The 25288-nt window shown below is 45.8% G+C and overlaps 1 protein-coding gene across 1 annotated transcript in view; it reads right to left on the bottom strand.

Moving 5' to 3' along the window:
- PDE6C (phosphodiesterase 6C) overlaps positions 1–24134 on the bottom strand; it is a 47117-nt gene extending 22983 nt beyond the window's left edge. Inside the window, exons 1-10 of the mRNA XM_058671592.1 lie at positions 22986–24134; positions 15357–15509; positions 15169–15258; positions 14148–14288; positions 10398–10472; positions 9227–9291; positions 9060–9126; positions 6164–6211; positions 1704–1853; positions 1035–1178 (exon numbers count right to left, since the gene is read on the bottom strand). Coding sequence (XP_058527575.1) covers positions 1035–1178; positions 1704–1853; positions 6164–6211; positions 9060–9126; positions 9227–9291; positions 10398–10472; positions 14148–14288; positions 15169–15258; positions 15357–15509; positions 22986–23465 — 1413 coding nt within the window. The 5' untranslated portion in view covers positions 23466–24134. The remainder of the gene's footprint in view (positions 1–1034; positions 1179–1703; positions 1854–6163; positions 6212–9059; positions 9127–9226; positions 9292–10397; positions 10473–14147; positions 14289–15168; positions 15259–15356; positions 15510–22985) is intronic.
- Between the last annotated feature and the right edge of the window lie 1154 nt (positions 24135–25288).

Below are 25288 nucleotides of genomic sequence, written 5' to 3'. Positions count from 1 at the left end.
GGGAGAGAGAGAGATTTCCACCTGCTGGTTCACTGCAGGACGGTTGCCAGGGCTGGGGCTGGGCCAGGCCACAGCCAGGAGATCCATCCCAGTCAGGTGGCAGGGGTCCAAGCATGTGGGCGATCCTCTGCTGCTTCTGCGGGCCCCTAGCCGAGAGCTGGATTGCATGTGGAGCAACCAAGACCTGAACCAGCACCCAAATGGGTTGCGGAGGTTTCAGGTGGCAGTTTAATCCACTCCACCAGTCAAATGCCTCCAACCTCCCAACAAAATCCAAAAGGGAAAGGCAGCCCACAGAGCTACACGTACTGATACACTCTAAAAGCCCAGAGAATAAAAGGAATAGAGACAGTGGGTACGTAATATTTTCTCTTCATTTTATGCAGATTACAACCCTGCCAGCAAAAATCCACATGCTTTCGTATCATCCACAATGTTGGTGTTGGTCATGTGAGTTTTCTTTGTCCAAACAGCCTGTTAAGGCACATGACGGAGTAAAGACTTGAAGCGTGCTTGCATGGTGTGGCTTGGGTCCTTGCATTCCTATCATCACTGTGACAAAAACAGCTACTAGGTGCCTGCTGCTTCAAGAAGTCAGAGAGCCACAGAGCATACCACACTCACAGCTGGGAGCCATGTCCAGCTCAGGTGCATCAACATCTGGTCAACCCACAAACGCAGGAGTATCAGATACTCATTATATCCGCCACAGTCGTTACACAGCATTATATCATAGTAGCTGACTGACACATGTCCCTTACTAGGAATTTTACTGACTAAAGCACTTGAATTGAGTTGTCACTACCTCATTCCCTGCAGGCTCAGGAGCTGTTTGTAACAAGCTGCTACTTCCAACCAAAGGTCCTGGCTGTGCAGTAAGGGTATGTGTATTGCTGGACCCCTGGTCCTCATCCTTCTCTGCCTCTCCTTCCATCCTTCTTGACTAAACCTAACCTCATCTGTCAGCATCCTGGGCAGTTACAGGATTTCTAGGAGCCGTGGTTAGGCAGTTCAAGCCTGATTCCTCCACTTACCAAAATAGACTCAATTTCTTCCGGAGTGGCCTTGGTATGGTTCATGAGCATTTCCTGAGCGATGTCCTTCCTGTTTTCTAGCTTATTCATTTTCTCATAGGTGTCAGTATTTAAAAGAGACCAGCCAAGAAATTGTGTGAGAGTCTGGAAAGTAAAAATGCTGACTCAGTCCCCATAAGGTGAAGAAAAGCTTTTAGTGAGGCAACACAGCACGCCTTCTTAACTCGGCTCCCTTCCACCATCAACAACCCTGTTCTTTAACTGAAGAAAAATAATTACACTAATAGTTGGCCCTTACTAAGCAAAGCTGGCTAAGCCCTTGCATTTCCAAGTGCATCATGCACCCAAAATATTTTTAGTGGAGAAGACTTACAAACTCCAGGGGAATAAGGCAGGATCTACGAATCAGACAAATGGCTGAGGACAAGAACAAGAGGAAACAGAAGCATCAAGAGAAAACTCTTTCCTGTTTTCTCATTATAAAGAATTTTGATTAAGCTCAAACTGCATTTTTTGGTAGAAAATGTTGCCATTTGCCAGAGGTCAGCAAATAAATGGCATAATAAAAACTAATTGCAACTGTCTTAATTGCTCTTAGAAAGATATTCACAATTCTGTATCTTCTATTATTTCATGCACTTACCTCCATTATTTCGGTAATGCGCTCACCTCAGTAATGTGTTCGTCATGCTCATCAAAAGGCTTTCCATCCTTCCTGTTGTAAAACGTCGCCACGCCCACGATGTCTTCTTTCTTGTTGACAATGGGCAGCGACAAGACATTCTTAATGACCCAACCCGTTTCATCCACTGCTCCTTTCTAAAAACAAGAGAACATAAGTTATCTTTGAAAAAGTATGGAAACAATTATAGACTTACAGAGGTCTCACATACCCTCACCCAGGTCCGTCCAGTGGCGACACCTTGTGTGACAACAATACAGTATCCCAATAAGGAAGTAACTGGTGAAGAAGCCACAGAGCTTCTCTGAATTCACCAGATTCACATATACTTTTTGTTCCTCTGTGTGTGCTCACGCATGTGAGATTCCACGCAAGTTTATCCCCTCTGTACCTTTCCCGCCACCATTATACTCAGTATGTACAGTAGCTCCCTCACTCCAAGGCTTCCTCACACCCCTCTTCAGAGCTACCACCCCACTTCTCACCACTCAATTTATCATTAAAGAAAGAGCAATCTTTGATTGTGAGATGTACAATTCCTCCTTAGTGTCAGAACGTAAGATGTCAGTATTATATATACTTACATCAGCCAAGCAGCTGTCCTAGAACCAAGGGTCTTTGATCCGAAAACATTGGAATTTCCCTCTGTCCCCAGTCCCAGGTACAGGGAATGCATCTGACCCCTGTATTACTTCACTGGTTTCATTTTTTCTACCAACACTGGTTGAGCTAATTCTCTGTAGTAAAATACTACACTAAAATACTTCGTATGGTTTCTGATTTCCTTTCGTTCTTTGGTGTGTTGAGCTTCAAAAACAACTTTCAAGACCCTAGTGGACTAATTGTTGAGAGTGAGTCAAAGATGAACAAAGCCACAGACTTTATCCTCAAGATGTTTACAGGACCCTGGTGGTCAGGGGGATATGACCATGAAAGCTCAGGAATATTTCTCAAAGTGCAGCCCAAGGGCCTCGTGCAGATTCTTTTCAGCTTGTTTCCTGGTCTCTGGGCACACATTCTAAGTACATGCCCAGGTAACTCGGATGTCCTCTGCACATGAGAACCAAGGAGTAGTTGTTGCTTCCTGCATAGTCAAGACCCCACATACTAAGCTTCCCCTGCCGTAGTCGGTCATCCTCAGTGGCCCATGAGAAGACTTGCCATGAAGCTGTCTCTAACTTCTGCAGCTCCTAAGAGACTTTTCTTCTCCAGATTCCAACAGCAATGACAGCTCCGACCACACAAGTTACCATTCAGGCATTTTCTGAATGCTTTAGCATTGCTGATTTTGGTTTCTGAGCCTTCTTCCTAAAGTTACCCAGGAATAAGTCCTATTTCATAAATTAAGTTTCATATAAATGATAGACCTGTGCTGAGCAGACAATAGGTCCTCAGTAATTATCACATAAGCAGGAAACCTATTTATTATCTCGTAATGGCCTTTACATTTGGAAAGAAAAGCAGAGAAAACGAACCTCAGTTTATGTGTCCTGATGTTCAGAGCTTTAGAAAACAAAGTGCATCACACAGTGTTCTCAAACCTTCTTCCATGGAAAACACTGAGAAATATTTATGCACTTACAAAGACCGGGCACAGGCGCAATAACAAGAAATATATCACATGTGCAAAATAACTTCACAACGATAAGTACAGGTGTATGTTACTTAAAGTTTCCAAAATAAGATTTACTGACCATCCCCCAACTTTTCCATAAAGATTCACCTGCCCCCTTTTATACTTAAGATTTTGCTATTTGTTGGGACTTGGTGATAGCAGAGTGGTAGGAAAAGACTACGATGTGACAAAAACTAATAGGACAAAAAATGTAAAGCCAGAAAATCCTGTGTACATTTCCCCTTGTGTGTTCAGATTTCCTTACCTGATATTAAAGAAAGAACCCTTTAACTTGCTTCAAGGAATGTGGTGGCAGGTAGAGCTGTGCCCTTCCCCGCGCCCCCCTCCAAGTCCCTGGACCTGTGTTATCTTACATGGGACAAGGGACTCAAGCTGGCATATGGGATTAAGTTGATGTCACTCATCAGCTGCTCTGAAAGTCGGCAGATCAACCTGGTTTCCCAGGTGGACCCAGTGTTAACAGCCAGGATCCTTGAAAGCAATAAAGTGACTGAAGTCGGAATCAGAGACAGGGAGCTAAGATGATGGAAGCAAGGTCGCAGGAATGGCTGGCTTGGAAAATGAAGGAGTGGGAGCCGAAGAGTACAGGTAGCCTCTAGGAGCTGGAAAAGGCAGGGGACCTCCAGAAAAGACCACAGTCCTGCTAGCACCTCCACTTTAGTCCCAAGACAACTCACTGTAAAATTCTGACTTCCAGAAGAGTCAGATCAATGCATTTGTGTGGTTATCAGCCACAGGCTAGTCGTTAGTGACAGCAGCAAGAAGATGCTGATGCTCTGTGTCCCCAAGGGACAGCATCTGAGAATCACTACTTCTTGCTAGCATCTCCTTGTAGCAACTGCCCAGGCGCACAGGGGATAGCAAGTGTCAGGCAGAGAAAGGGCAAGGAGGAGGTGGAGTCAGGGGAGGGAGTGTGCCCTGTGGAAGGACACCTGAGCAAGGCCTGAGGGAAAAGGTGGGAAGGGGCCTAGAGGGCTGTCAGAGCAAGGTACAGCCCTGAGCCAGGCGAAGCAGCAAGGTTAAAGGACTCAAGTTTGGAATTCGGCCCTTGCATCCTCGCATAGTAGGGAAACTGCAAGGCTGTTGGAGCTTCCTAGGACCAATGCAAGGTGTCAGTGGAGTCCAGTTATTTGCTGAGGTGAGCTGCTTCCCTAGTACTGCTCTTGCTCAGTCTCTAGCCTAGAGTGCTGTGGAGATAATGATTTTAGCGCAGGGAACAATGGGTGTTAGAGCACAGAGCCCCCTGGAGTACACAGCCACAGCTGGAGAGCAGTGGCAGAGGCTGCGGCCCGGGCCTCTCCTGGGCTGGTTCCACCGCCCCTGCCGTTTGGACCATGACTGCTGGAGCTGCAGACACTTAGACAACCTTTGCCCTCGGTTTCCTGTTTGTGCGTTCTTTTCAACACGCAGTGACCATAAGCTTGGGCTTGTGCTAGGCACAGCATGGTCACCTGCAGACTCTGGTTGCAAGCAGAAGCCAGAGCAAATGCAAGCATATGGTGTTTGCGTGTTTTCCATGTCAGTGGGCAAAGGGATGGGCAGTTGAACCCCAGGGAAACTGCCCAGGTAACCAAGCAAGCATGGACAAGGTTCTCCAAGGCCTGGGTTGAGTCTGTAGCTAGCAACGAGCCACTCACATCCCAGGGAGGCCGGCTTTTCCGTCCAAGCACAGATAGGACTGGGTGTGTATGTGTGTGTGCATGTGCGTGTGCCTGAGACAGAAAGCCAGAAAGCTGCCTGCCATGAAGGGCAGTCTTTATTTCTGATGGGGATCAGGGATCTAATTGGATATGTGTCAAATGCAGGACACAAAACGACATGTGCCAGAAGCCAGAAGAGGTGAGGCTGGCTTATCTTCAACAACTGGGAGGAGAGGTGGGTGGCAAGAGGGGAGCAGGTGGGTGGGTAGGGGTGAAGAAGAAGTGGCAAGGGACTCTTTCGATGAACTAGATGAACTTGGACGTGGGGAGAATGGACTTCCAAGTCTTATAGCCAAATTCAAGATGAAAGCCCTCCTGCTGCCGTGTTCTGCTACTGTATCAGAATGACACACCTGGTAACGACAAGGAGCTATGTCTATCTCACTATTCTGTCCTAATGGGTGGAAGGCATCCCACGGAGAGAATGTAAGAGCGTGCCGCTTCCACACTATCCTGCCCCTCTTACAAAGCCCTCTGGTGCTCTCGCAGAGGACACATCCTATGACCCCCATCTACCTACCTCCCCAAGTATCCACCTTCACATCCCATCTGCATGGGAATGTGAGGGTGAAGTGCCTAGCAAGTCAAAGTTGAGGAGCCACATTCAAACCACAGCAGCCATGATGGAGAGAAGTGAGCCTGCTGGGCTGGTTCAGGGGTCTTGTCTGGGAGTTGGGAGTTGAAGCAAATCTGCATGCTGGAGAAAGAAGATAAATCAGGACAGAGGCGGGCTGGCCTCCGAGCCCCAGGGAGGTTTTGTTGCAATGACTTGCAGGGAAGGGCTACTGCGAAACTCAGCAGGAGGACTGGTAGCAGGTGCTGAGATGCGGCCAGACCAGTGCATGCCAAACAGTGTTCAGTGAGCAGCCCCCTCCACGGGCCAGTGGGAGAAAACAATGGCAGGTGGCAGGGCCACTCTGTCTCCTCTCTTATCTCTCTTTTCTTTCCAAGTCAGGTTCTTCATTGAAAAATCTGCTACTTGACCTGTGCCTCCTTGACACACCTGCGTGTTAGGCAGACTCTGGGGATGGATGAGGGGAGATACACACACACACACACACATACACACACACACACACCTGCTGTGAGAGGGAGGCCCAATGGCAGTTACCTGAAATGTGAAGTATTCGTCTGCAGGGGCGTTGAGCATGTTACATATCTGGAAGGCAAGACGAGACCTTGTAAGTCATCATGTGGGGGTCACAGAAGCCACAGAGGAGACTCGGACCGTTCACCAGGCATGAGAGCCATGGACACAGCTCGCCGCTGATAGCAGCTCAGCAAGTCACCCTGTATGGCTGCATGGCACCACTTGGCTGCATAGCACCTGCTAGGGACTCATTGGAGGCAGCTTCTCTGTGGCTGAATCCCCAGATGGATGGAGCACCATCTCTGCTCCTCCCTAATGGCCCTGTCTCTAAGGCTCTGTTTCCAATTCAAAGCAGCTAGCTGGGCTGTTCCGGCAGCAGAGGGGAGGAGGCTGAGTGGGAAGCCCTGGTGGCAGGGACAGGTAGGAGCAGCGATGCTGGGAGGGCATCACTGTTTTTCAAGGGGAGCCCAAGATTATAACAAAGGGCAGGAGGAAGCCGCCAGGCAGCCTTTTAGTAACATAGAAGTGAGGACTCACGATGCCACCTGTATTACTGAAATTTACAGATTCCTGCTCCCTCCTTTTTCAATCATTTTGAGTTGGATCTTCAGTCATCTCCACAGAAGTTTTCATAAAAGGTGCTTTATCTCTCCACAAAAATGACATACTTAAAACCATAAACTCCAGGGAGCCCGTGGTCATGAAACAGTGGCTTAAGCTGCCATCTGCCATGCTGGCATCCCACATGGACGCTTGTTCAAGTCTCAGCCGCTCCAGTTCTGGTCCAGCTCCTTGCTAATGTGTCTGGGAAAGTAGAACAAGGTGGCCCCAAAGCTTGAGCCCTTGCACCCACGTGAGACACCAGGAGGGAGCTGCAGGCTCCTGGCGTCAGCCTGGCCCAGTCCTGCTTATTGCAGCCTTTTGGAGAGTGAACCCCTTCTCTTTGTTATTTTGCCTTTCAAATAAATAAATAAACCTTAAAAAAAGCTGGAAGGAACACTGCCTTCTAAATTAAAGTTTTTGTTTTAAACATGAGGAAATTGGAGCCTAATGTTCTGTTTAAATTTATGGGAAGAAGCTCGAATAGTGATCTCTGGAGAGGATGCTGGCGGACTCTACCCCTGGCCAGGAGTCGGACAAAGCTCTGTGCGTATCTGTGTCTGTGCCCAAGTTCCACAGTAGGCACTTTGGACTGCCAAAAGTTTAGAAATGCGCTTCCCTAAATTCCTAAAAGTCTACCAGTCTTGTGAATAGGTGTGAGTGGGCAGCCTCAATAAACCTCACCTTATCCCCGCGTGCTTTCCAAAAGTCGCTGAACCACTTAGTTTTGTACAAAGAAAAGGTGACAATCTCTCAGTATATTTATTTGAAAGGCAAAGGGGGATGGGGGGGGCAGGGTGGTTCCTAACCACTGATTCACTTCTCAAATGCCCACAAGAGCTAGAATTGAACTGAGCTGAAGTTAGGAGCCAAGAACTAACCCGGGCTTCCCAAGTGGGTGGCAGGAGTCCACGCGCTTGAGCCATCACTCCTGATAGCAGAGTGCGTAGTCAAACCGAGACATTCCACAATGGGTGTACCTGGCTTCCCAACTGCTAATCACGCCCACCCACTAAAGTTTACCAAGGCATACATACTCTAAGAATTTCAAGAATCTTTTGTGCCATTCATTGATTTCCTGATCTAAGCTGAATTAGATTTGTGCATTATCCAATGGGTTAGACATCCCTTGGGTGTCTTAAAAGGGCCAAAAGAAACTCACTCTTCTTGACTGGCCTCACAGCAGGTAGTCGTGGCAGTCATACCTTGGGGCCTCCAGAGAACCTCTACGGATGGATGGAAATCCTAGAACACCTTGCTTTCCACCATACTCAGAGAGCTCACTCTCTCTCTCTCTCTCCTTCCCTCTGACTAGTTCATGCTTCAAAAAACTGACCCTGTTACTTGAGAGAATTAAACCTAGCATGGATCTCAGTCACTGACTTTCATAGATGTCTGAAATCTCTGGCTGCAGAGTGAGAAGTTGAGGAACAGAGCAGGCACCTCACCTAGTGGATACGAAGCAGGTTAGGATGCCCACTGGTCACATCAGATGCAGGAGTTGAATTTCCTGCTCAAGCTCCCGACTCCAGTTTGCTGCTGACGTGGACTCTGGGGGACAGTGCTGATGGCTGGCATGATCGGGCTCCTTCCTCCCACATAGAAACCTGGCTTCTGCTCCCAGTTTCTGCTTTGGCAGGCCCAACTTCAGCCATTGAGGACCTCTGGGGAGTGAACCAGTGGATGGGAGCTGCCTATCTAGGATACAATTCATAAAATGTAGCTTAACACTTTAAAAACCGGAGTTTACGGAAGGATGGCCCCTTCTCATGTTGACTATTTTCATGAAGAGTTCAGAAGTTTCTGGTTAACCTACTTTTGTGACTGCTAAGACTCTTCTTGGTGTATGCTGTGCTAATGGACATGGTCACCTCACCTTTATGTGGTCATTTTTTTCTATTTTTTAATATTTATTTTTATTGCAAAGTCAGATTTACAGAAAGAAGGAGACAGAGAAAGATCTTCCATCTGCTGATTGACTCCCCAAGTGGCTGCAATGGCCAGAGCTGAGCTGATCCAAAGCCAGACCCAGGAGCTTCTTCGGGGTCTCCCACATGGGTACAGGGTCCTAAGGCTTTGGGCCATCCTCGACTGCTTTCCCAGGTCACAAGCACGGAGCTGGATAGGAAGTAGAGCAGCTGGGACAAAAACTGGTGCCCATATGGAATTACAGTGCATGCAAGGTGAGGATTTAGCCACTAGGCTATAGCACTGGGCCCTTACCTGGTCATTCTTACATTCACAGTCACATCTTTGCCTTAGCTAGTAAGAGCTTAATGCAATATCATTTAGGATTTTCATTTGTTCAGCAACTTACAAATCCGTTTTCAGCAACATATGTTGGCAACCCACTGACGAGTGTCCAGTGGTCTGCAGGAGGCGACCTTAGGGCAGATTAGAAGAGGAAAGATCACTGCTCCACAGAGAAATGCACCGTGCACACAAATGAGACAACTCGGGTGGCGACACCATGGCAATACTCACGGGATTACTTTAATCTCTTCTTTTCCATGTAAAATGTAATCAATGATTTTATAAAAGATGACTTCCTAAGAAAGAAGGGGAAGGTTTTAGCCCAGTATTATTGCACAAAGGAAACACTTTTTCAGTGAAAAACTAAGACTTTAAAACTTATAAAGAGTCCCTTACTTCCTAGACACATGTGCTGCAAAAATTAACAATACTCATAACCCGATTACAAAATTGTAATAAAATCAGAAATATTCCTGCACATAGGCCAAGGTTGAGGTAAACTCTGTCTTTGAAGAGTTGAATGCACACATCAGCTTCTGAGGGGGAGCCTATACCTTTCAAGTCCATTTTACATTTAAACGATTCCTTTGGTTCTCCAGAAGCGTGTGTGCTGGGGCAGGCATTGTGGAACAGTAGCTTGAGCTACCATCTAGCATGCTGGCATCCATATCAGAGTCCTTAGTTTGAGTCCTGGCTGCTCTGTGCTTCCAGTTAAGCTTCCTGCCAGTGTCTGAAAGGCAGCAGATGGAGGCCCAAGTATTTGGCTTCCTGCCACTCACATGGGAGACCCAGATGGCATTCATGGCTCCTACTTCTGGCCCAGCTCTACCTGCTGGAGATACCTGGGGGATGAACCAGTGGATGCAGGAGCTCCCTGTCACTCCTCCTTTCAAGTACACAGATGAGTATTTATGCATATTTGAGTGAGATCTAGTTACTTCACTAGATCAAGTCATGATACTCCTTAACTCTACTTAATGGCACATCTTGTACAGATAGTGCAGAACCCCTTTCAGCACTGGATTATCTGAAGAGGTTTGCTAGCCTTGTGTGTCCTGGCTGCTCCATGTCCAATTCAGTTCCCTGTTTGCAGCTAGGAAAACAGAAGAGGATGGCTCAAATCCCTGGGCCCCTGCACCCATGTTGGAGACCTGGAAGAAGCTCCTGGCTTCTGGCTTCGTATCAGCTTGGTTGGTTCCAACCACTGTAGCCATTTGGGGGATGAGCCAGTGGATGAAGCTTTCTCTCTCTCCTTCTCTCTCTGTAACTCTGCCTTTCAAATAAAAAGATTTGAAACCCCAGGCCTTTCTAAGCCAGTGCCCTTTGCTCTGTGCCCTATAGCCAAGAGTTTTTGCAGCTACACCTGTACTTAAAGAGCATCAAGGCAGATATTTGCATTTACCCGGCCATCTGGTGTCTTTGGTCCTTTATAAGGTTCCACTTCTCCAAGCTTGATTGGCCATTCATCGTAGAATTCCTGGAGGCAATTAAAGTTAAACATTATTTTAAAAACTCCCATGACCTGCCACTCCAAAGAGAAATTGTGTGACCTGTATATGTATGTGAATGTTTGTATATGACGTGTATGTGTCTGTCCATATAGTTCTGGAATATTAAAACTGAGAAGATCTATTTTATAAAGTTCATGGACGATGCATGTTATGAAAAAACATGGATTTCAAAAATTCTTAAACCAGGTAGTATATTTTAATTCCATTTTCCCAAGAATTTTGGAAGTATCCTCATAAAATTCCTGGTTTATTAATTTTGATATTGAGTAAGTTACTTAACCTTTTTTTCATTTGTAAAATGGGGATACTATTTTACAAGTGTTGTGGCTTAGGGAGTTAGGCTGCTGCCTATATTAGCACTGTATTAGTACTGGTTTGAACCCTGGATACTCCACTTCTGATCCAGTTCCCTGCTAATGTGCCTGTGAAAGCAATGAAAGATGGCTCAGGATCTTGTGCTCCTGAACACAGACCAGGATGGAGTTTCAGGCTGGCTTTCGCAGGCCCAACCCTTGCCAATGCAATCACTAAGCAGTAAATCAACAAATGGAAAAATCTGTCTCTCCTTTTCTACAAACTCTTTCAAATAAATAAATAAATAAATATTTTAATGAGGATAATAATGAACTTTATGCTAATGTATAATCATAAGGATTAAATAACAGACATCAAACTACTCTGGCATTTCAGTTCAAAGCACTCAATGTATAGTAACTACTAGATTGAGATTGGTTAAGAGGCTTGGGCAAGGTCACACAAGATGGTGAACAGCATTAGCTGCCATACCCCACCATTTTTTTCTCTCTTCTTGTTAGAAGAACTTGATTTGAGTATCAGTTGGCAACCTGTATGGGAAAACAGACTACCTGACCCACGAGTGGCCTGCATTAGGCTGCCTGGATTGGTTTAAAGGCAGGGATGTGGCTCAGTTTTGGACAAGCAAGGGAGAGAAGCCCACGGGAGGGCCATTAGGGAAAGATGTCCCTCAGATGAAAGTGGCATTTGAAGAAACGCCTCTCCCAACTTTGTCACGTTTCTGCGTACTTCAGTTTGAGCTTCCATAACCCTCTTCCACCCCAAAGAGGAAGCATCATCAACATGCTGCAGGTGCCAAAGACCTTGCCAGCCAATGATGGAAAGCCTCTGAGAGTCTGGTAAATATACTGAACTCTGAGTTAGTCAGTCCTACCACTTCCTGTTAAAGACATATTCACTGTTAGTTAAACATATTGTGAGCTAAAAAAAAAAAAAAGATACCAAAAGCAAGGTAGCCTGTCTCCGACAGGAAGGTGCAGTCAGGATGAGAGCCCAGCCCTCCCAACAGGCAATCCCATGTTCCTCCTTGTGGCCATTACTCAGAAAAAATAACTACCAGTCACAGGTACCCTAAGAAATACGAATGATATGATGTCATGAGTTATAACTGAACTGGGAGAAGTACAACAGAAATAATGAAACAAGATGAGAAATAAGCATTTCAGTGTGAATACCAAAAATTTCATAATTTCTATTTCAAGATAATTTTTTTAAATTTTAGAATACAAAATATTAAACTGGTAATGACATTATGCACATAGACATATAACCTCCAAAATTCACAACTGATAAAAAACTGATGTCCTGATTTCTCCTCCAAGAAAACTGAGACAAATAAGTCAGTAGAACAGAATATAGAATCCAGAAACAGACCTATACAAATATAATCAACTGGTCCTTGGTTATGGGACTAAGGCAATGTTAAGACCAATCTTACCAAAAAATTATACTGGAATAACTGGACATCCACATGCAAAGAAAATAAATCTATACACAGATTTTATACCTCTTGTCAAAGAAATGCAAGATCCAAGATAACTATGTAAACATCAAAAATAAAATTTTAAAAATAGTACACAATCATCCCTGACAAGAAAATTATAGAAAAAAAGTAACTCAAAATAGATCATGAACCAAGAAGTGAAACTAAAACAACTACAAAAATTCCAAAAGACAGCACAGAAGAAAACCCAGGCAAACTTGGGTTTTTAAGACTTCCCTGATGCCATACCAAAAGCACAGTCCAAAAAAGTAAAAAAGTGGACTTAACTAAAATTAAAAACTTTATGCTATAAATAACACTGTTAAGATAATCAAGAGATAAGCCATTGACTAGGGGCAAATTTTTGAAAAACTCACATGCAATAAAAGTTTTATATCTAAGTTATGTACAGAACCCTTACAATAAGCAAATGCAACTCAATTACAAAATGGGCAAAAGATCCAGACAGACATATGGTCAAAGCGATAATACAAATGGGGGATGACACAACTGGCTAATATCCATCTGCAAGAACGGCAGCCCATAGTGGTGCTGGTTTGTGCCCCACCTGCTAAACTTCCCATCCAGCTCCTTGCTTATGGCCTGGGAAAGCAGAGGAGGACGGCCTGAAGTCTACATCTGTGTTGGAGACCTGAAGGAAAGCTCCTGGCTCCTGGCTGGATTTGGACTGGTTCAGCTCCAGCCATTATGGCCATTTGGGGAGTGAACCAATGCATGTTAGCTCTTTGTCTCTTCTGCTCTCTGTAAATCCACCTTTCTAATAAAAATAAATAAATCTGTTTTTAAAACTATAATACAGATGGCATGCATATGAAAAGACACTCCGCATCATATGTCTTAGGGGATTGTGAACGAAAACAACAAGGTATAAATGCACCTGTTAGAGTGGCTGAAACCCAAAATACCAACATCACCAACTGCTGGTGAGGGCGTGGAGCAACAGGAGTGCTCATCTAGCGCCAGAGGCATGCAGCTGGCACCATCACTTCTGGATAGTCTGGCAGTTTCTTACGAAGAAATACAATATAGCCTTCCATGTTGCAGCAATTACTCCTTTTTGGTATTTACCCAAATGAGTAGAAGATTTTATACACATACACAAACCTACACACAATGTTTATAGCAGTTTTACTTCATGCTGTCAAAATGAGAAATTACCAAGATATCCTTCAATAAATGAATGGATAAACTGCCATATAAGGGAGCATTATTCAGCAACTAAAAATAAGCTATAGTAAAGACAGGGATCAACCCATGTCCTTTGGTGGATCAATAAAGAAAATGCAGACTATATACCCAGTGGAATATGATTCTGCCTTTTAAAAGAAACCAGTCCTGTCACTGGTAACAATGTGAATGAAACTAAAGGATATTATGCCAAGTGAAACAGTAGGGTACCTGAAGACAAACACCAGGAAACAGTGAAATAGCAGTAGGAAATAAAATAGTGATTAGTGGACGAAGGGATGGGATGGGGAAAAGTTGACCAACATTCCAATTAGACAAGGTAAACACAATTTCAAGATCTGTTACATTAAAAAGTGACCATATCTAATAATGTGTTGCATATTTTAAATGTGCTGGAAGAATATCTTAAATGTTTTCACTATTAAAAAATCATACAAGATGTTAGATGTTACTTATCTTGATGTAATCATTCCATGATATTTCTGTCTACAGTTCTCTGCAACTCTCCTGCACAATCTGGCTTTGATGGCTCACTCACTCTCACTGTGCATCTATTTCTCACTGAATCATGTCTCAGGTGGTGCGTATCTGATAGAAGGTTTTAGGTGAGACAGGACATATGGGATAACAAGACCTTCTCCTTGGTCATGTCCAGAAGGCCAATGGAGTACCGTTCACAGTTCAGGTACGTTCTCACTGTATAGAGCGCTTTGTGAAACTGTCGTTCTACATCCGTGAGCTCCTCGAATACCTTATTGGCTGACCACATGAGGATCTGAAAACCAGGATTGAAAACCATTAGAACATAGAAAGTTATCTACAGGGAGATAGAACATTGGCCAAAAAAAGATAGGAAGCATATGAAATTAATGTGCACACATTACTAGATATGCAATCTAGTTTTGGGCACGTCTGTATCCAACCACTACCCAGACTCTCAAGGGTGCTGATGAGAAGACCTATGCAAAGCTATGAGTTTGTGGGAGGAAAAAGCCCCAAATTGTTTCCCATCTCTGAATGTTTGGAATCTAAAGGATGTCCAAAATGTGGGTGCAGAAGCAGACCATCGGTCAAACGGTCCAGTGTTGGTGGCCTACTGGCTTCCACTGACCCTCACAGGGAAGAGCTACATGACTCCTTCACATGTCCTAAGCTAGTCACAGATGACCTGGCCCATTCGGACAGCATGCAAAGGGCTGGGGGAAACACTCTTCTGCACTGATGAAAAAATAGGTTCCCAGCGGTATAGACTAGAGTATTCTGGCTATGAATGCCATTCTCAGAGGTGTGATTTGCTCATCACATCGACAGTTTTTCCCTTACCCAGAAATTGCTAAGAGCTTTACGTAAGAGCTAATGACCAGTTAATAGTTATGCCAATCATGTGACATAGGTACCATCATCATCATCACCATTTCATAGAGGGAAAAAATAAGGCTGCCCAGGATGTAGAGTGTAGAAAACCAAAGCAGTTACACACACTGATGCAGGATGGGGAGGAGGAAGAAGGGATACCATGAGGGAACACCTGCACTAAATCTTGGACCCTGGTCCATGTGGCTTACTCACTAGGGCTGGGAGACAGTCTGAGTTTGTTCCCTCTGGGTCACTTTGTCAGGATAGGTCAGCAAAGGTTGACATCACCTTCCCCTTACCTGGCTTCTCCTGGATTCAATGTTGTACAGGTAGTTAGTATGATGAAGCTTTAGGATGACAGAAACAAAATTGATGTACTTGGAAAAGACCTACAGATGGCAGAAAGGAAAATAATTATGCCTTTCCCTTAGTTGTAAAACACATACATTTCCAGAGCCTGTGATGGAATGCTCAGGGTTAGCTTTACCTCTTCATCCTGCTTGGAAAATTCAGGTGCTTTTACTTTGTTCACTGCCATAACCACACCAAGAACTTCCTTGCCCATCACAATCGGGGTTGCCAGCAGGTTTCTAGTAACATATCCAGTTTGTTTGTCCATGAAGTCAGAAAAATGACTGTTCTGAAGAAAAAGTGGCATAGAGTCAGGGAACAATAGACGTAGAAATGGGGACAAAATATTTTCTAATCCAAATCATATCAGCAGGTAACTAGGGCCCTAGTGCAAGGGTTATATTTCCATACCGCCCACCATTATGAAGTTGCATAGAAGAGCATTTCTCATGTGAGCTATGGTCCACTTAGCTTAGGTTGATGAATCAAGTGGACAGAAGTGATGTCATGGCCAGGTACAAAGTGAGATGTTTAAAGGAAGGGTGGGGAAGAAACGGGGCTATAATGGACAAAAAGTGTGTGAGGGAAGGAACAAGCAGAGATCACGTAGTTCAAAGAGCTCCTATCTTTAACTACAAAAGAAAATATGCAAGTGCTATTACTGGTCATCTACACATCCCAATGTAATGAAAATCACTATTTTTCTTGCCAAACTCCTAACTCACCAATGTGAGATCAGCCTTAACTGCTTGATATCCCTCTTTCCATGCCCTTGTGTAGGTTTTTCTAGATGCAGAGTCCTTTTCTCATTTTATATGATACTTTGCTCACTTACCAGAGTCTATGTCCTTCTCTCCAGACCAATGGCTATGGATGAGAACCCACCTCTTACATGCCCACATCTGCTCCACACTGTGAGTGCTCAGTGATCCACACAAATCTCTGTTCATTCAGCTGTCTATAGTTCTCCCTTTGACAAGCAGTAGAACCTTAACCATCATTCCTTAGCTTTCATTTCATATGACGGCATCCCCAAAGTATAGATCTCTTTTCCTTGGTCCACACGTATGAGCAATTCTTATTTACATAGCATAGTTTTACAAAAGATTGAAATTCTTACTGAGCTGGTGTGAGAGGACCACCTCTTGCCAGCATCAGATATTTTCTTGAAGACTTATTTTACTAATTTAAGGCAGAGTGAAAGAGAGACGGACAGACAGATCCTAGAAACGGGACCTTTCTCAAAGAAACTGTGATGCTACGGGAGCCAAGCGCAACCCTGCATACCAGCTCTCCCCCATGTCTTTGCCAAACTAAAAACTAGATCCTTCTCAGGCAGCCTCATGCGATGGTAAAAAAAAAAACATTCTGGACTCACACTCTTCCTGGATTACAGCCAGGCCTGGTGCACTAACATGTGGTCCTGGGTGTGTTCCTTATCTTCAGTATCCTCATCTTCTAACCTTAAAACAGGCGGAAGGAGGCTATCTCCTCCAGCGTAGAGTTCCTGCTGTGAGGAAAGGACAGCATGGGAAGGGAAGAGCCTTTAGGGAAGTGACACAGTGGGCATGCTCAGAAAGGATCAGCAAGAGAAGCCCAAGGTGGGTTTAGCCCCATCGAAATAAAAGCAGCTTCGTTGCATGACTCCCATCTTCCTCTGCATTCTATCGTTTCTAAACATTTCCCATCACCGAATAAGTGAGATGCCCTGAGCCAGATGCAGGCCCCCTGTGCATGTTTCCCTCGAGGCCCAGCACTTACCCCCTCTGCCACCAATGGAGGTATTTCTTTCCCAACCACAACCTATTACTTCTGCTTCTTGCAGCATCTTGACCCTTAGGACAGAATGCCATTAGAATCTTCAGATGTTTTCTCAAGGATTCACTCCTTGCTTAGGCCACTGATTCCATTTTCCTCCTGTTAGGCACTGCAGCTTGGAGGAGTCACCTCCATCCACAGGAATCCAGAAACAGGCACCCTGGTGTGAGGTCAGGCAGCATTGCTTTCCAAACACATTTCTCTCAGCACCTGCAACACTTGGTGCCATTTTATTCTGGATTCTAAACATACAAACATGTCCTTAAGGTCAGTGGGATATTTTGAGAAAATGACTTTAAGTTTCAAAATTAAATATTTGTGGGCAGGAATTTGGTGTAGAGGCTAAGATGCCACTACAGGCAACTGCATCCCACATTGAGTTGCTGGGTTGGAGTCCCACCTCTATCCCAATTACTCCTTTCTGCTAATGTCCACCTTGGGAGACAGCAGGTAACAGAGCAAGCTGTGGGGGCCTTGGCACCCATATGAGAGACCCAGATTAGGCTTCTGGTTTTGACTTGACTGTGGGTCTTTGGCAGAATGAACCAGATGACAGAAGACCTCTCCCTTTCTTTCTGTTGCTCCACCAGTTAAATAAGTAAGCCTTTCATTATAAATAAAGATACTCATGGAGCCAGGACTGTGGTATAGTAGGTTAAGTTTCTACCTGTGATGCATCAGCATCCCATGTGGGTGCCAATTTGAGTCCCAGCTGCTTCACTTCAAGTTTCCTGCTGATATGCTTAGGAAAGAATGAAGGATGACCAAAGTCCTTGGGTCACCGCCTCCATGTGGGAGACCTGGAAGAAACTCCAGGCTCCTGGCTTCAGACCAGCCCAGCTCCAGCTGTTGTGGGCATTTTGGGAGTGAATCAGCAGATGAAAGATCTGTCCTTCGCTGTAAATCTGCCTTTCAAATCAATCAATCTTTTTAAAAAGCAAAAAAGCCTTGTTTAAAACTTCAATACTTGCTTACTGAAGCTTCTGAAACCCTGGATAAACCATACCATAGATTCCTAGGTAGGAAGATGAGGCCTTCTAGATTTTCCCACTAGCTCAAACGGACCTCAGTGCAGCTTCTCTGAGTAAATCCCCTGCTTTTCCAACTCCCAAACTCCCTTGGTGGCTCTCTCCAGAGAAGCCCCTGAAAGTCCCTGGAGAAGACTGCTCAGAGCGGGCAGGAGCCTGCTCCCTGCTGATCTGATCCAATCCCACTGGCTTTGGGGGTCAGAGCAGAGCCAGGTGGAAGGAAGAGGTGTCCTAGGCACCAGTTAATTATTGAAAGCCTCAACCTTCTCCCGTGGCTTTCTCAGAACCTGTTGTCAGAACCAGGGCCACCCAGTTAATGAACAGCTTTCCCCCAGCAGAAGAAGAAACCATTAACTTCAGGGGACATCTGTGTTCCTGTTGTCACAGTTTTCCTGCCTTTAGCATAACAGCCCGACTCTGTCCGCCTCCTGCCGTGTCCAGGGTCCAAGCCCCTGGACACGTGCCCAGGGTCCTTTGCACCTTAGCAAAGCCATCTGTGGTGAGGCAGGCCCTTAATTTCATTTAGTCTCTGTCCTGGCTTTTCTCCGTGTCTCAGATGCAGAAAGTCAACACAGCCCACAGTTACTAAGCCTCAGACCCAGACCCAGACCCAGCCCGGTGTGGCTGAAGCAAAAGCCCTCGTCCCATCCCATGTGGCTCCCCATCGCCACATTCACAGACCCCCACCGTTGGGAAGATGCGGCTGACTCTGCCCTGGTGAAGAAGTCCTTTCCTCGCCTGTGCCAACACTGCTTTCCAGAGAACAGGCAAGGGTGCTTAGTGGTCTGGGAGGAGGAAAGGGAGTCCTGGCAGATACAGGTGGCACTGTGGTTAAGCTGCCATGTGGCAGGCCCATATTCCATATTGGGGTGCTGGGTTCAAGCCTTGGCTCCACTTCCAATGCATCATCTTGCTAATGTGTACCCTGGAAGGCAGCAGACAGCTCAGTCATTATTAGGTTCTTGCCATCCATGTGGGAGATATGGATGAAGTTCTGGGTTCCTGGCTTCAGTCTGGCCCAGCCCTAGCTGTTGTAAACATTTGAGCAGTAAAACAGTGGATGGAAAATCTGTCTGCCTTTCAAGTTAAAACAAACAAACAACACCCCACCCCCCCCAAAAAAAGCCTTGTTTTTAAACGATCCAGTTCTCATCCCGGGCCAGCCACATTCTGCCTACATAACCTTAAACAGGGTCCTGCTTAAGAGGGAACAAAACTGTGACTCCTGCCTTCTGTCCAGGTCTTTGGCAGAACCAAATAAGATTATAAATGAGAGAATACTTAGTCAATCCCAAGAAAATGACAAGGTGAAGAATGGATGAGAGAGTTCAGCGGAAACATTAGTTTCTACCCCCTAGCTTGGTGCAGACCACAGCAAAGCTGTCCCAGCAAAGAGACACGAAGAGAGGGGAGGGCGTGGGGTCAGCAGGAAAGCCCTGTGAGGCCTTGATCCTACCGCAGCCTAGCCCACTCATTGTCAGGTGGAGACAGAAGACACCACGACCCCCTGTCCGCCCTTGCACAGAGCAGTGCTAGACTCACCACGCCCTGCCCACCTCTGTTGGCCAGCAGCTGTTTTGAAAATCACATTCCCCACCCCTTCAGGCCACAGGAAGCTCTTACCCCATCCCTGAAAGCTCTTAATTCTGATTGCATATGGGAATCACCCGCAGCTTTTATAAAAGCACTGAACCCATGGTGTCCCAATCTCAAGGAGTGAGGTGGAACTGGCCAATTGAGAGTACAGTAGACAAGAGTTTTTAAAGCAACTACCAGTCAGCCAGAGTTGGATGGAACCCAGCAGAGGCCTTGGCTTCTCCTCGGAGCTCAGGAGGGCATCTGTCTTCCACATATGCTTCTATGTCCCACCACAAGGCCAGGAGTCCTCCTTAGGAGCCGCTCAGAATGAATCTTCCCCACACAGGAAGAGAGGTTCTCCTCGGATCTCACCAGGTGGAATCTATTTTCCCACTCAAGCAGCTTCATTCTGTGATTTTTCTCCTCTACAAAAATAACTAGCATCATGAACTCTTTTTTTTTAGACATTATTATTATTATTATTATTATTATTATTATTATTATTATTATTTTGGAAAGTCAGATATACAGAGAGAGAAGGAGAGACATAGAGGAAGATCTCCCGTCCGTGTTGATTCACTCCCCAAGCGGCCACAGCCACCAGAACTGAGCTGATCTGAAGCTAGGAGCCCAGAGCTTCTTCCGAGTCGCCTACAAGGGTGCAGAGTCCCAAGGCTTTGGGCCATCCTTGACTGCTTTCCCAGGCCACAAGCAGAGAACTGGATGGGAAGTGGGGCTGCCAGGATTAGAACTGGCGTCCATGTAAGATCCAGGTGCGTGCAAGGTGAGATCTTTAGCCACTAGTCTACTGTGCTGGGTCTACCTCATGAACTCTTTTTTTTTTTTTAAGATTTATTCATTTTATTACAGCCAGATATACACAGAGGAGGAGAGACAGAGAGGAAGATCTTCCGTCCGATGATTCACTCCCCAAGTGAGCCGCAAAAGGCTGATGCGCGCCGATCCGAAGCCGGGAACCTGGAACCTCTTCCGGGTCTCCCACGCGGGGCGCAGTGTCCCAATGCATTGGGCTGTCCTCAACTGCTTTCCCAGGCCACAAGCAGGGAGCTGGATGGGAAGTGGAGCTGCCGGGATTAGAACCGGCGCCCATATGGGATCCTGGGGCTTTCAAGGCAAGGACTTTAGCCACTAGGCTACCACGCCGCCGGGCCCTACCTCATGAACTCTTACACAGGTTATTTTTCCTATCTTTTCCTTCAAACATTTTCCATAAAAAAATCTTGTCCTTTACCTTAAGGTTGATATTCTAGTAATTTTTAAAATAGTCTGTATTGAGGCCATCAAGAGAAAACTTCAGAGTCTTCCAGCTGGGGGCCAAGAGTTTTGCGGAAAGGGCAAGCATCAGTTCAGCATCTGAAGCAGCTGCGGCCTTAAAGGCAAAGCTAAAGGACAAGGAGCGCCCCACAGCAACCCTTGCACCCACGGGGCATCCTGCAGTTATTTGTCAAGTGTTGACTGATGTTTGACAGCTTTGGCACCTGCAGGGTCTGTGTCAGCCTCCTCCTGTAATCAGCTTTAGGAGGCATTTAGGAGATTATCTTGCTGCCTCTCCAAGTGCCCCTGCTCCCAAGACCGCCACAGATCCCTGCTCAGAAAGCCCATGAGCAACCACTCCCATCCCCCTCTGGTGCCTCACAGCCCAGCTCGCCCTTTTGTTAGTAGTAAATCGCACTGCTGTGATGTGTACAGAGGCACAGGGCTGCCAGGAGAAACTGGCTGCTACTCCCGGCTATTGTGAAGTGGAGTGTTTATAGGTGAATCATCCATCTTCCTTTTTCGCTTATTTGCATCTTTTTATATATCTATATATATTTTTATTGCATTTCATTTTATAATGTTATTTGCATCTTACAGTCTTTCTAAAAGTGTGTGTGTATTCTCATAATTAAGAAGGAAGATTTGGGCCTGGCGTGTAGCCTAGTGGCTAAAGTCTTTACCTTGAATGTGCCAGGATCCCATATGGGTGCCGGTTCTAATCCCAGTTGCCCCACTTCCCATCCAGCTCCCTGCCTGTGGCCTGGGAAAGCAGTAGAGAACGGCCCAAAGCCTTGGGACCCTCCACCCATGTGGGAGACCAGGAAGAAGCTCCTGGTTTTGGATCAGCTCAGCTACAGTTATTGTAGCTGCTTGAGGAATAATCAACACGAATGGAAGATCTTTCTGTTTCTACTCATCTCTATATATCTGAATTTCCAATAAAAATAAATAAATGAATATTAAAAAAAGAAGGAAAAGTTAATTCTTCTGCTCCTAAAAAGGGTGATGCCTTATATTGAGACAGTGTGCTCCTGGTCTCTGGAAAGGTCTGAGTGTCCCATCTGCATCACTGGAATTCCTTCCTGAGAAATCTGCATTATGGACATGTTGGGCAGTTAGTCACCCTTTGCCATCACCCAGGGTCACATCTGTAACTGCCCAAGTTTAAAATACCTGAACCTTCAGATGATATAATATTTCTTTTTGCACATCTGATTGGTAGATAATATATATTAATTTGTGAGCCAGACTGTCCCCGAGAACCCAAAGTCTCCAGGGGAGTGGGCTTGGGAGGCCTGGCGAGCAATTCAGAAGTCCTGGCAGTGAGCAGGTTAGCTGAGCTCCTCTGGGGGGGACTTGTTTGATGAGCTTCTTCAGAAGACAAGTCCTCAGACCCATGAGAGGGTGTGGCATGCACCAGGCTCTGGCAAGACCGCCTGACAAAATGCCCAACATTTCACAGGACATACTGATACTTAAAAGTGGGGGGAGGTGCAGTGGACTTTGCATTGTGGTGTGTGGTTAAAGCCGCTGCGGCACCAACATCCCATTAGGACACTGGTTCAAGTCCCAGCTGCGTCATTTCTGCATTTGATCTTAGCCAAAAGGCCGAGAAGCGATACTGTGTCGTTTCTGATCAAGCTTTCCAAAGCACCTGGGAAAGCAGCTGAAGACAGCCCAGGTGCTTGGGCCACCGCACCCACTTTGGAGATCCACAAGAAGCTCCTGGCTCCTGGCTTCAGCCTGGCCCAGCCCTGGCTGCTCCGGCCATTTGGGGAATGAACCAGAAGATAGAAGATCTCTCTTTCTCAAACACAATCATTTTGCCTTTCAAATAAATAATCTTTTAAAAAAGTTTATCTGAAATTCAAGTTTAACTGAGCACCTTGTATTTTTTTTTTTTTCTGAAAGTAGTAATGTTAAGCCTGGGTAATTTTCTTCCCCTGTGCCTGCATTCTTCAGGTGAGAGCCAAACCAAACCAGTGCCACATGGATGGCACCATCTCTGTCTGTCCCATTGGTTCCTCATGGACCACACTCCCTCCCATTATAAAGCCACCTACCTTTTTCACGTCTGGAACATTAAGGGTTTTCTTCGTGTGAGCAACCCAACCTACTATCCCGATGTCCAGTGGGAACACAACCTCTCTCTCAGGCACCACCAGGTTGTCCTCAAACTTGGAGGTGGCAGTCACATCGAGCAGCCGGGAGGCTACCTCCGAAGTGCCATTGCGGGCTCGGCATATGAACAGGCTGCAGCGCTCGGCCTGCAGCAGCTGGGCCAGCCTCTGCAGGGCCCTGTGGGCTGCCAGCTCCATGCTGCTTGCCTCCTCCTGCACGCTCAGCAGCAGCTCCAGGCACACGGCTGCCTCCTCCACCTGTGTCAGCTCAGCAAATGACATGCTGGTCTGGACTGGAGCCTGGCTGTTCTTGAACATTTCACCCAGTGCCTCTGCCCGCAGCCTCTTGTCGAAGTACTCCTTGGCAAACTGTGGGTTCTGCTCCAGGTATTTCTCCACGGCGTCTTGGCTGAGGTCACCCATGATATGGTTTGCTGTGCTGCGGCAGCTGGTCAAAAAGCAAAATCTTCAGAGCGTCACCTGAGGCCGAGAGCCAAGAAGGAAACACATCTTGGTGAAAATGTCAGAGAAAACCCTAGGGGTACCTCCTCAGGACCCCCAGAGGTAGAGTGGAGTCTACCAGCCCTGTAACTCTTGGGACGTGACAGAAGGCCTTGGCTTAGGGTGGGATTCAGGAAGCAGAGGATTAAGGAATTCAAGAGGACACCAAATCCCTGAGCATTATTAGCTCCTAAGTCCTCAGAGAATCTTTGGGGCATCTGAGATCAGCCAGGCAAGCGTCAAGTCCAAGTGTCTGTTCCAGAAAAAGGACAGACTGTCAGCCACTGGTTCCAGCAGCCAAGAGTCACTGACACACATGTTCGGTACACTGCATCAGCAAGAACTGGCAACTGGAATTGTTCTTGCAGGACAGGTATATAAAGCGGCACTATTCAGAGCTCAGAACACCTGGGCTTCCCCCTCCCTCACCCAGCATTTGCTTATACAGCATCTCTAACAAGCATTTGGGGAGAGTTGGAAGCGGGTCACACGAACACAACAGAAACCAATCTGACCACCTAGGTTTTAGCTAAGAGCTAATTCTTTCTCTAAAATCCTCACCACCCAACTCCCCTCACTTTAGAAAGCTTGGCCTTGGAAGCACTTTTCATTTAAATTTTCATAAAAGATTTATTTACTCATTTGGGAGTCAGTTACAGAGAGAGAGAAAGAGAATCTTCCATCTATTGGTTCACTCCCCTGATGGCCTCAACAGCCAATACCTGCCAGCTGAAACCAGGATCCAGGAGGTTCATCTGGGCTTCCCACATGTGTGGCAGGGGCCCAAATATTTGGGCCATCTTCCACTGCTTTCCCAGAACATTAGAAGGGAGATGGAAAGGAAGTGGAGCAGCCGGGACATGAATCAGCATCTATGCAGGACACCAATGTAGCAGGTGACAGCTTTACCCACTACACCACAATGCCAGTCCTGAAAGCATTTTTAAAAGAATATATCTCAGGCTTACTACTTGAGAGACAAACACTGAAAACCCCTTGCCTATGACCCATGCAACCAATTGAACCTTGACCCTTGTCAGGAGACATAATTACAAAGGCAGCCCATGTAGTTGCTAACTGGGTTTTCCTGCTAAGCATATTAATTTGGATTTTGTTTTCAATAGTAGTAGCCAGACATCATGCATTTTTGCTCTAAGATATGGTCAATTAAATCCCCTGGATAACAGCTGCATTGGCCGTTGCTAGGATTCCTAACATCTCAGGGCTACTGGCATGGAAAGAACACTTGCTACTGTTTAGCTTTGCTTCATGTTCAGTTTATTAAGCTTTTACTTCTGATTAAGCAGATTTCCCCCCAAATATTTAAACACCGCTAAGTAACTAATAAGTCAAACTACACATTTCATGAACCAATTGCCCTGAATATTTAAAGGCTGATTTCAAACTTAATAAACATCTTTTCAAGATTTTAAGAAAGCTCCCACCTAATAAGACAAATTCTCTTAAATGAAAACACACAACACGTGATAGTGACTCTGAAACATTGTTATAGCCTCATGTAAGTTTACCTGGAAGCCATCAACCCCATGTGTTTCACTTAATTTTCTTAACTAGAAGTTTTACCTCAGGGTAGATTCTGGGCAGTGCCAGCCTCAGCTAGTCATCTTTTAATTCAGCTTCCTGTCAATGTTACTGGGAAGGTAGCGGAAGATGGTTCAAGGTCTTGGGTCCCTCCTACCCACAGGAGAAATCAGGTCACCCCTCCTATCAGATCAGCGTGCTAA

Source organism: Ochotona princeps, chromosome 13 (assembly GCF_030435755.1).
Source record: "Ochotona princeps isolate mOchPri1 chromosome 13, mOchPri1.hap1, whole genome shotgun sequence".
In the NCBI taxonomy this organism is placed as follows: Eukaryota; Metazoa; Chordata; class Mammalia; order Lagomorpha; family Ochotonidae; genus Ochotona; species Ochotona princeps.
The sequence above is the reverse complement of the archived record's forward strand: the minus strand, read 5'-3'. Positions and strand labels throughout refer to the sequence as shown.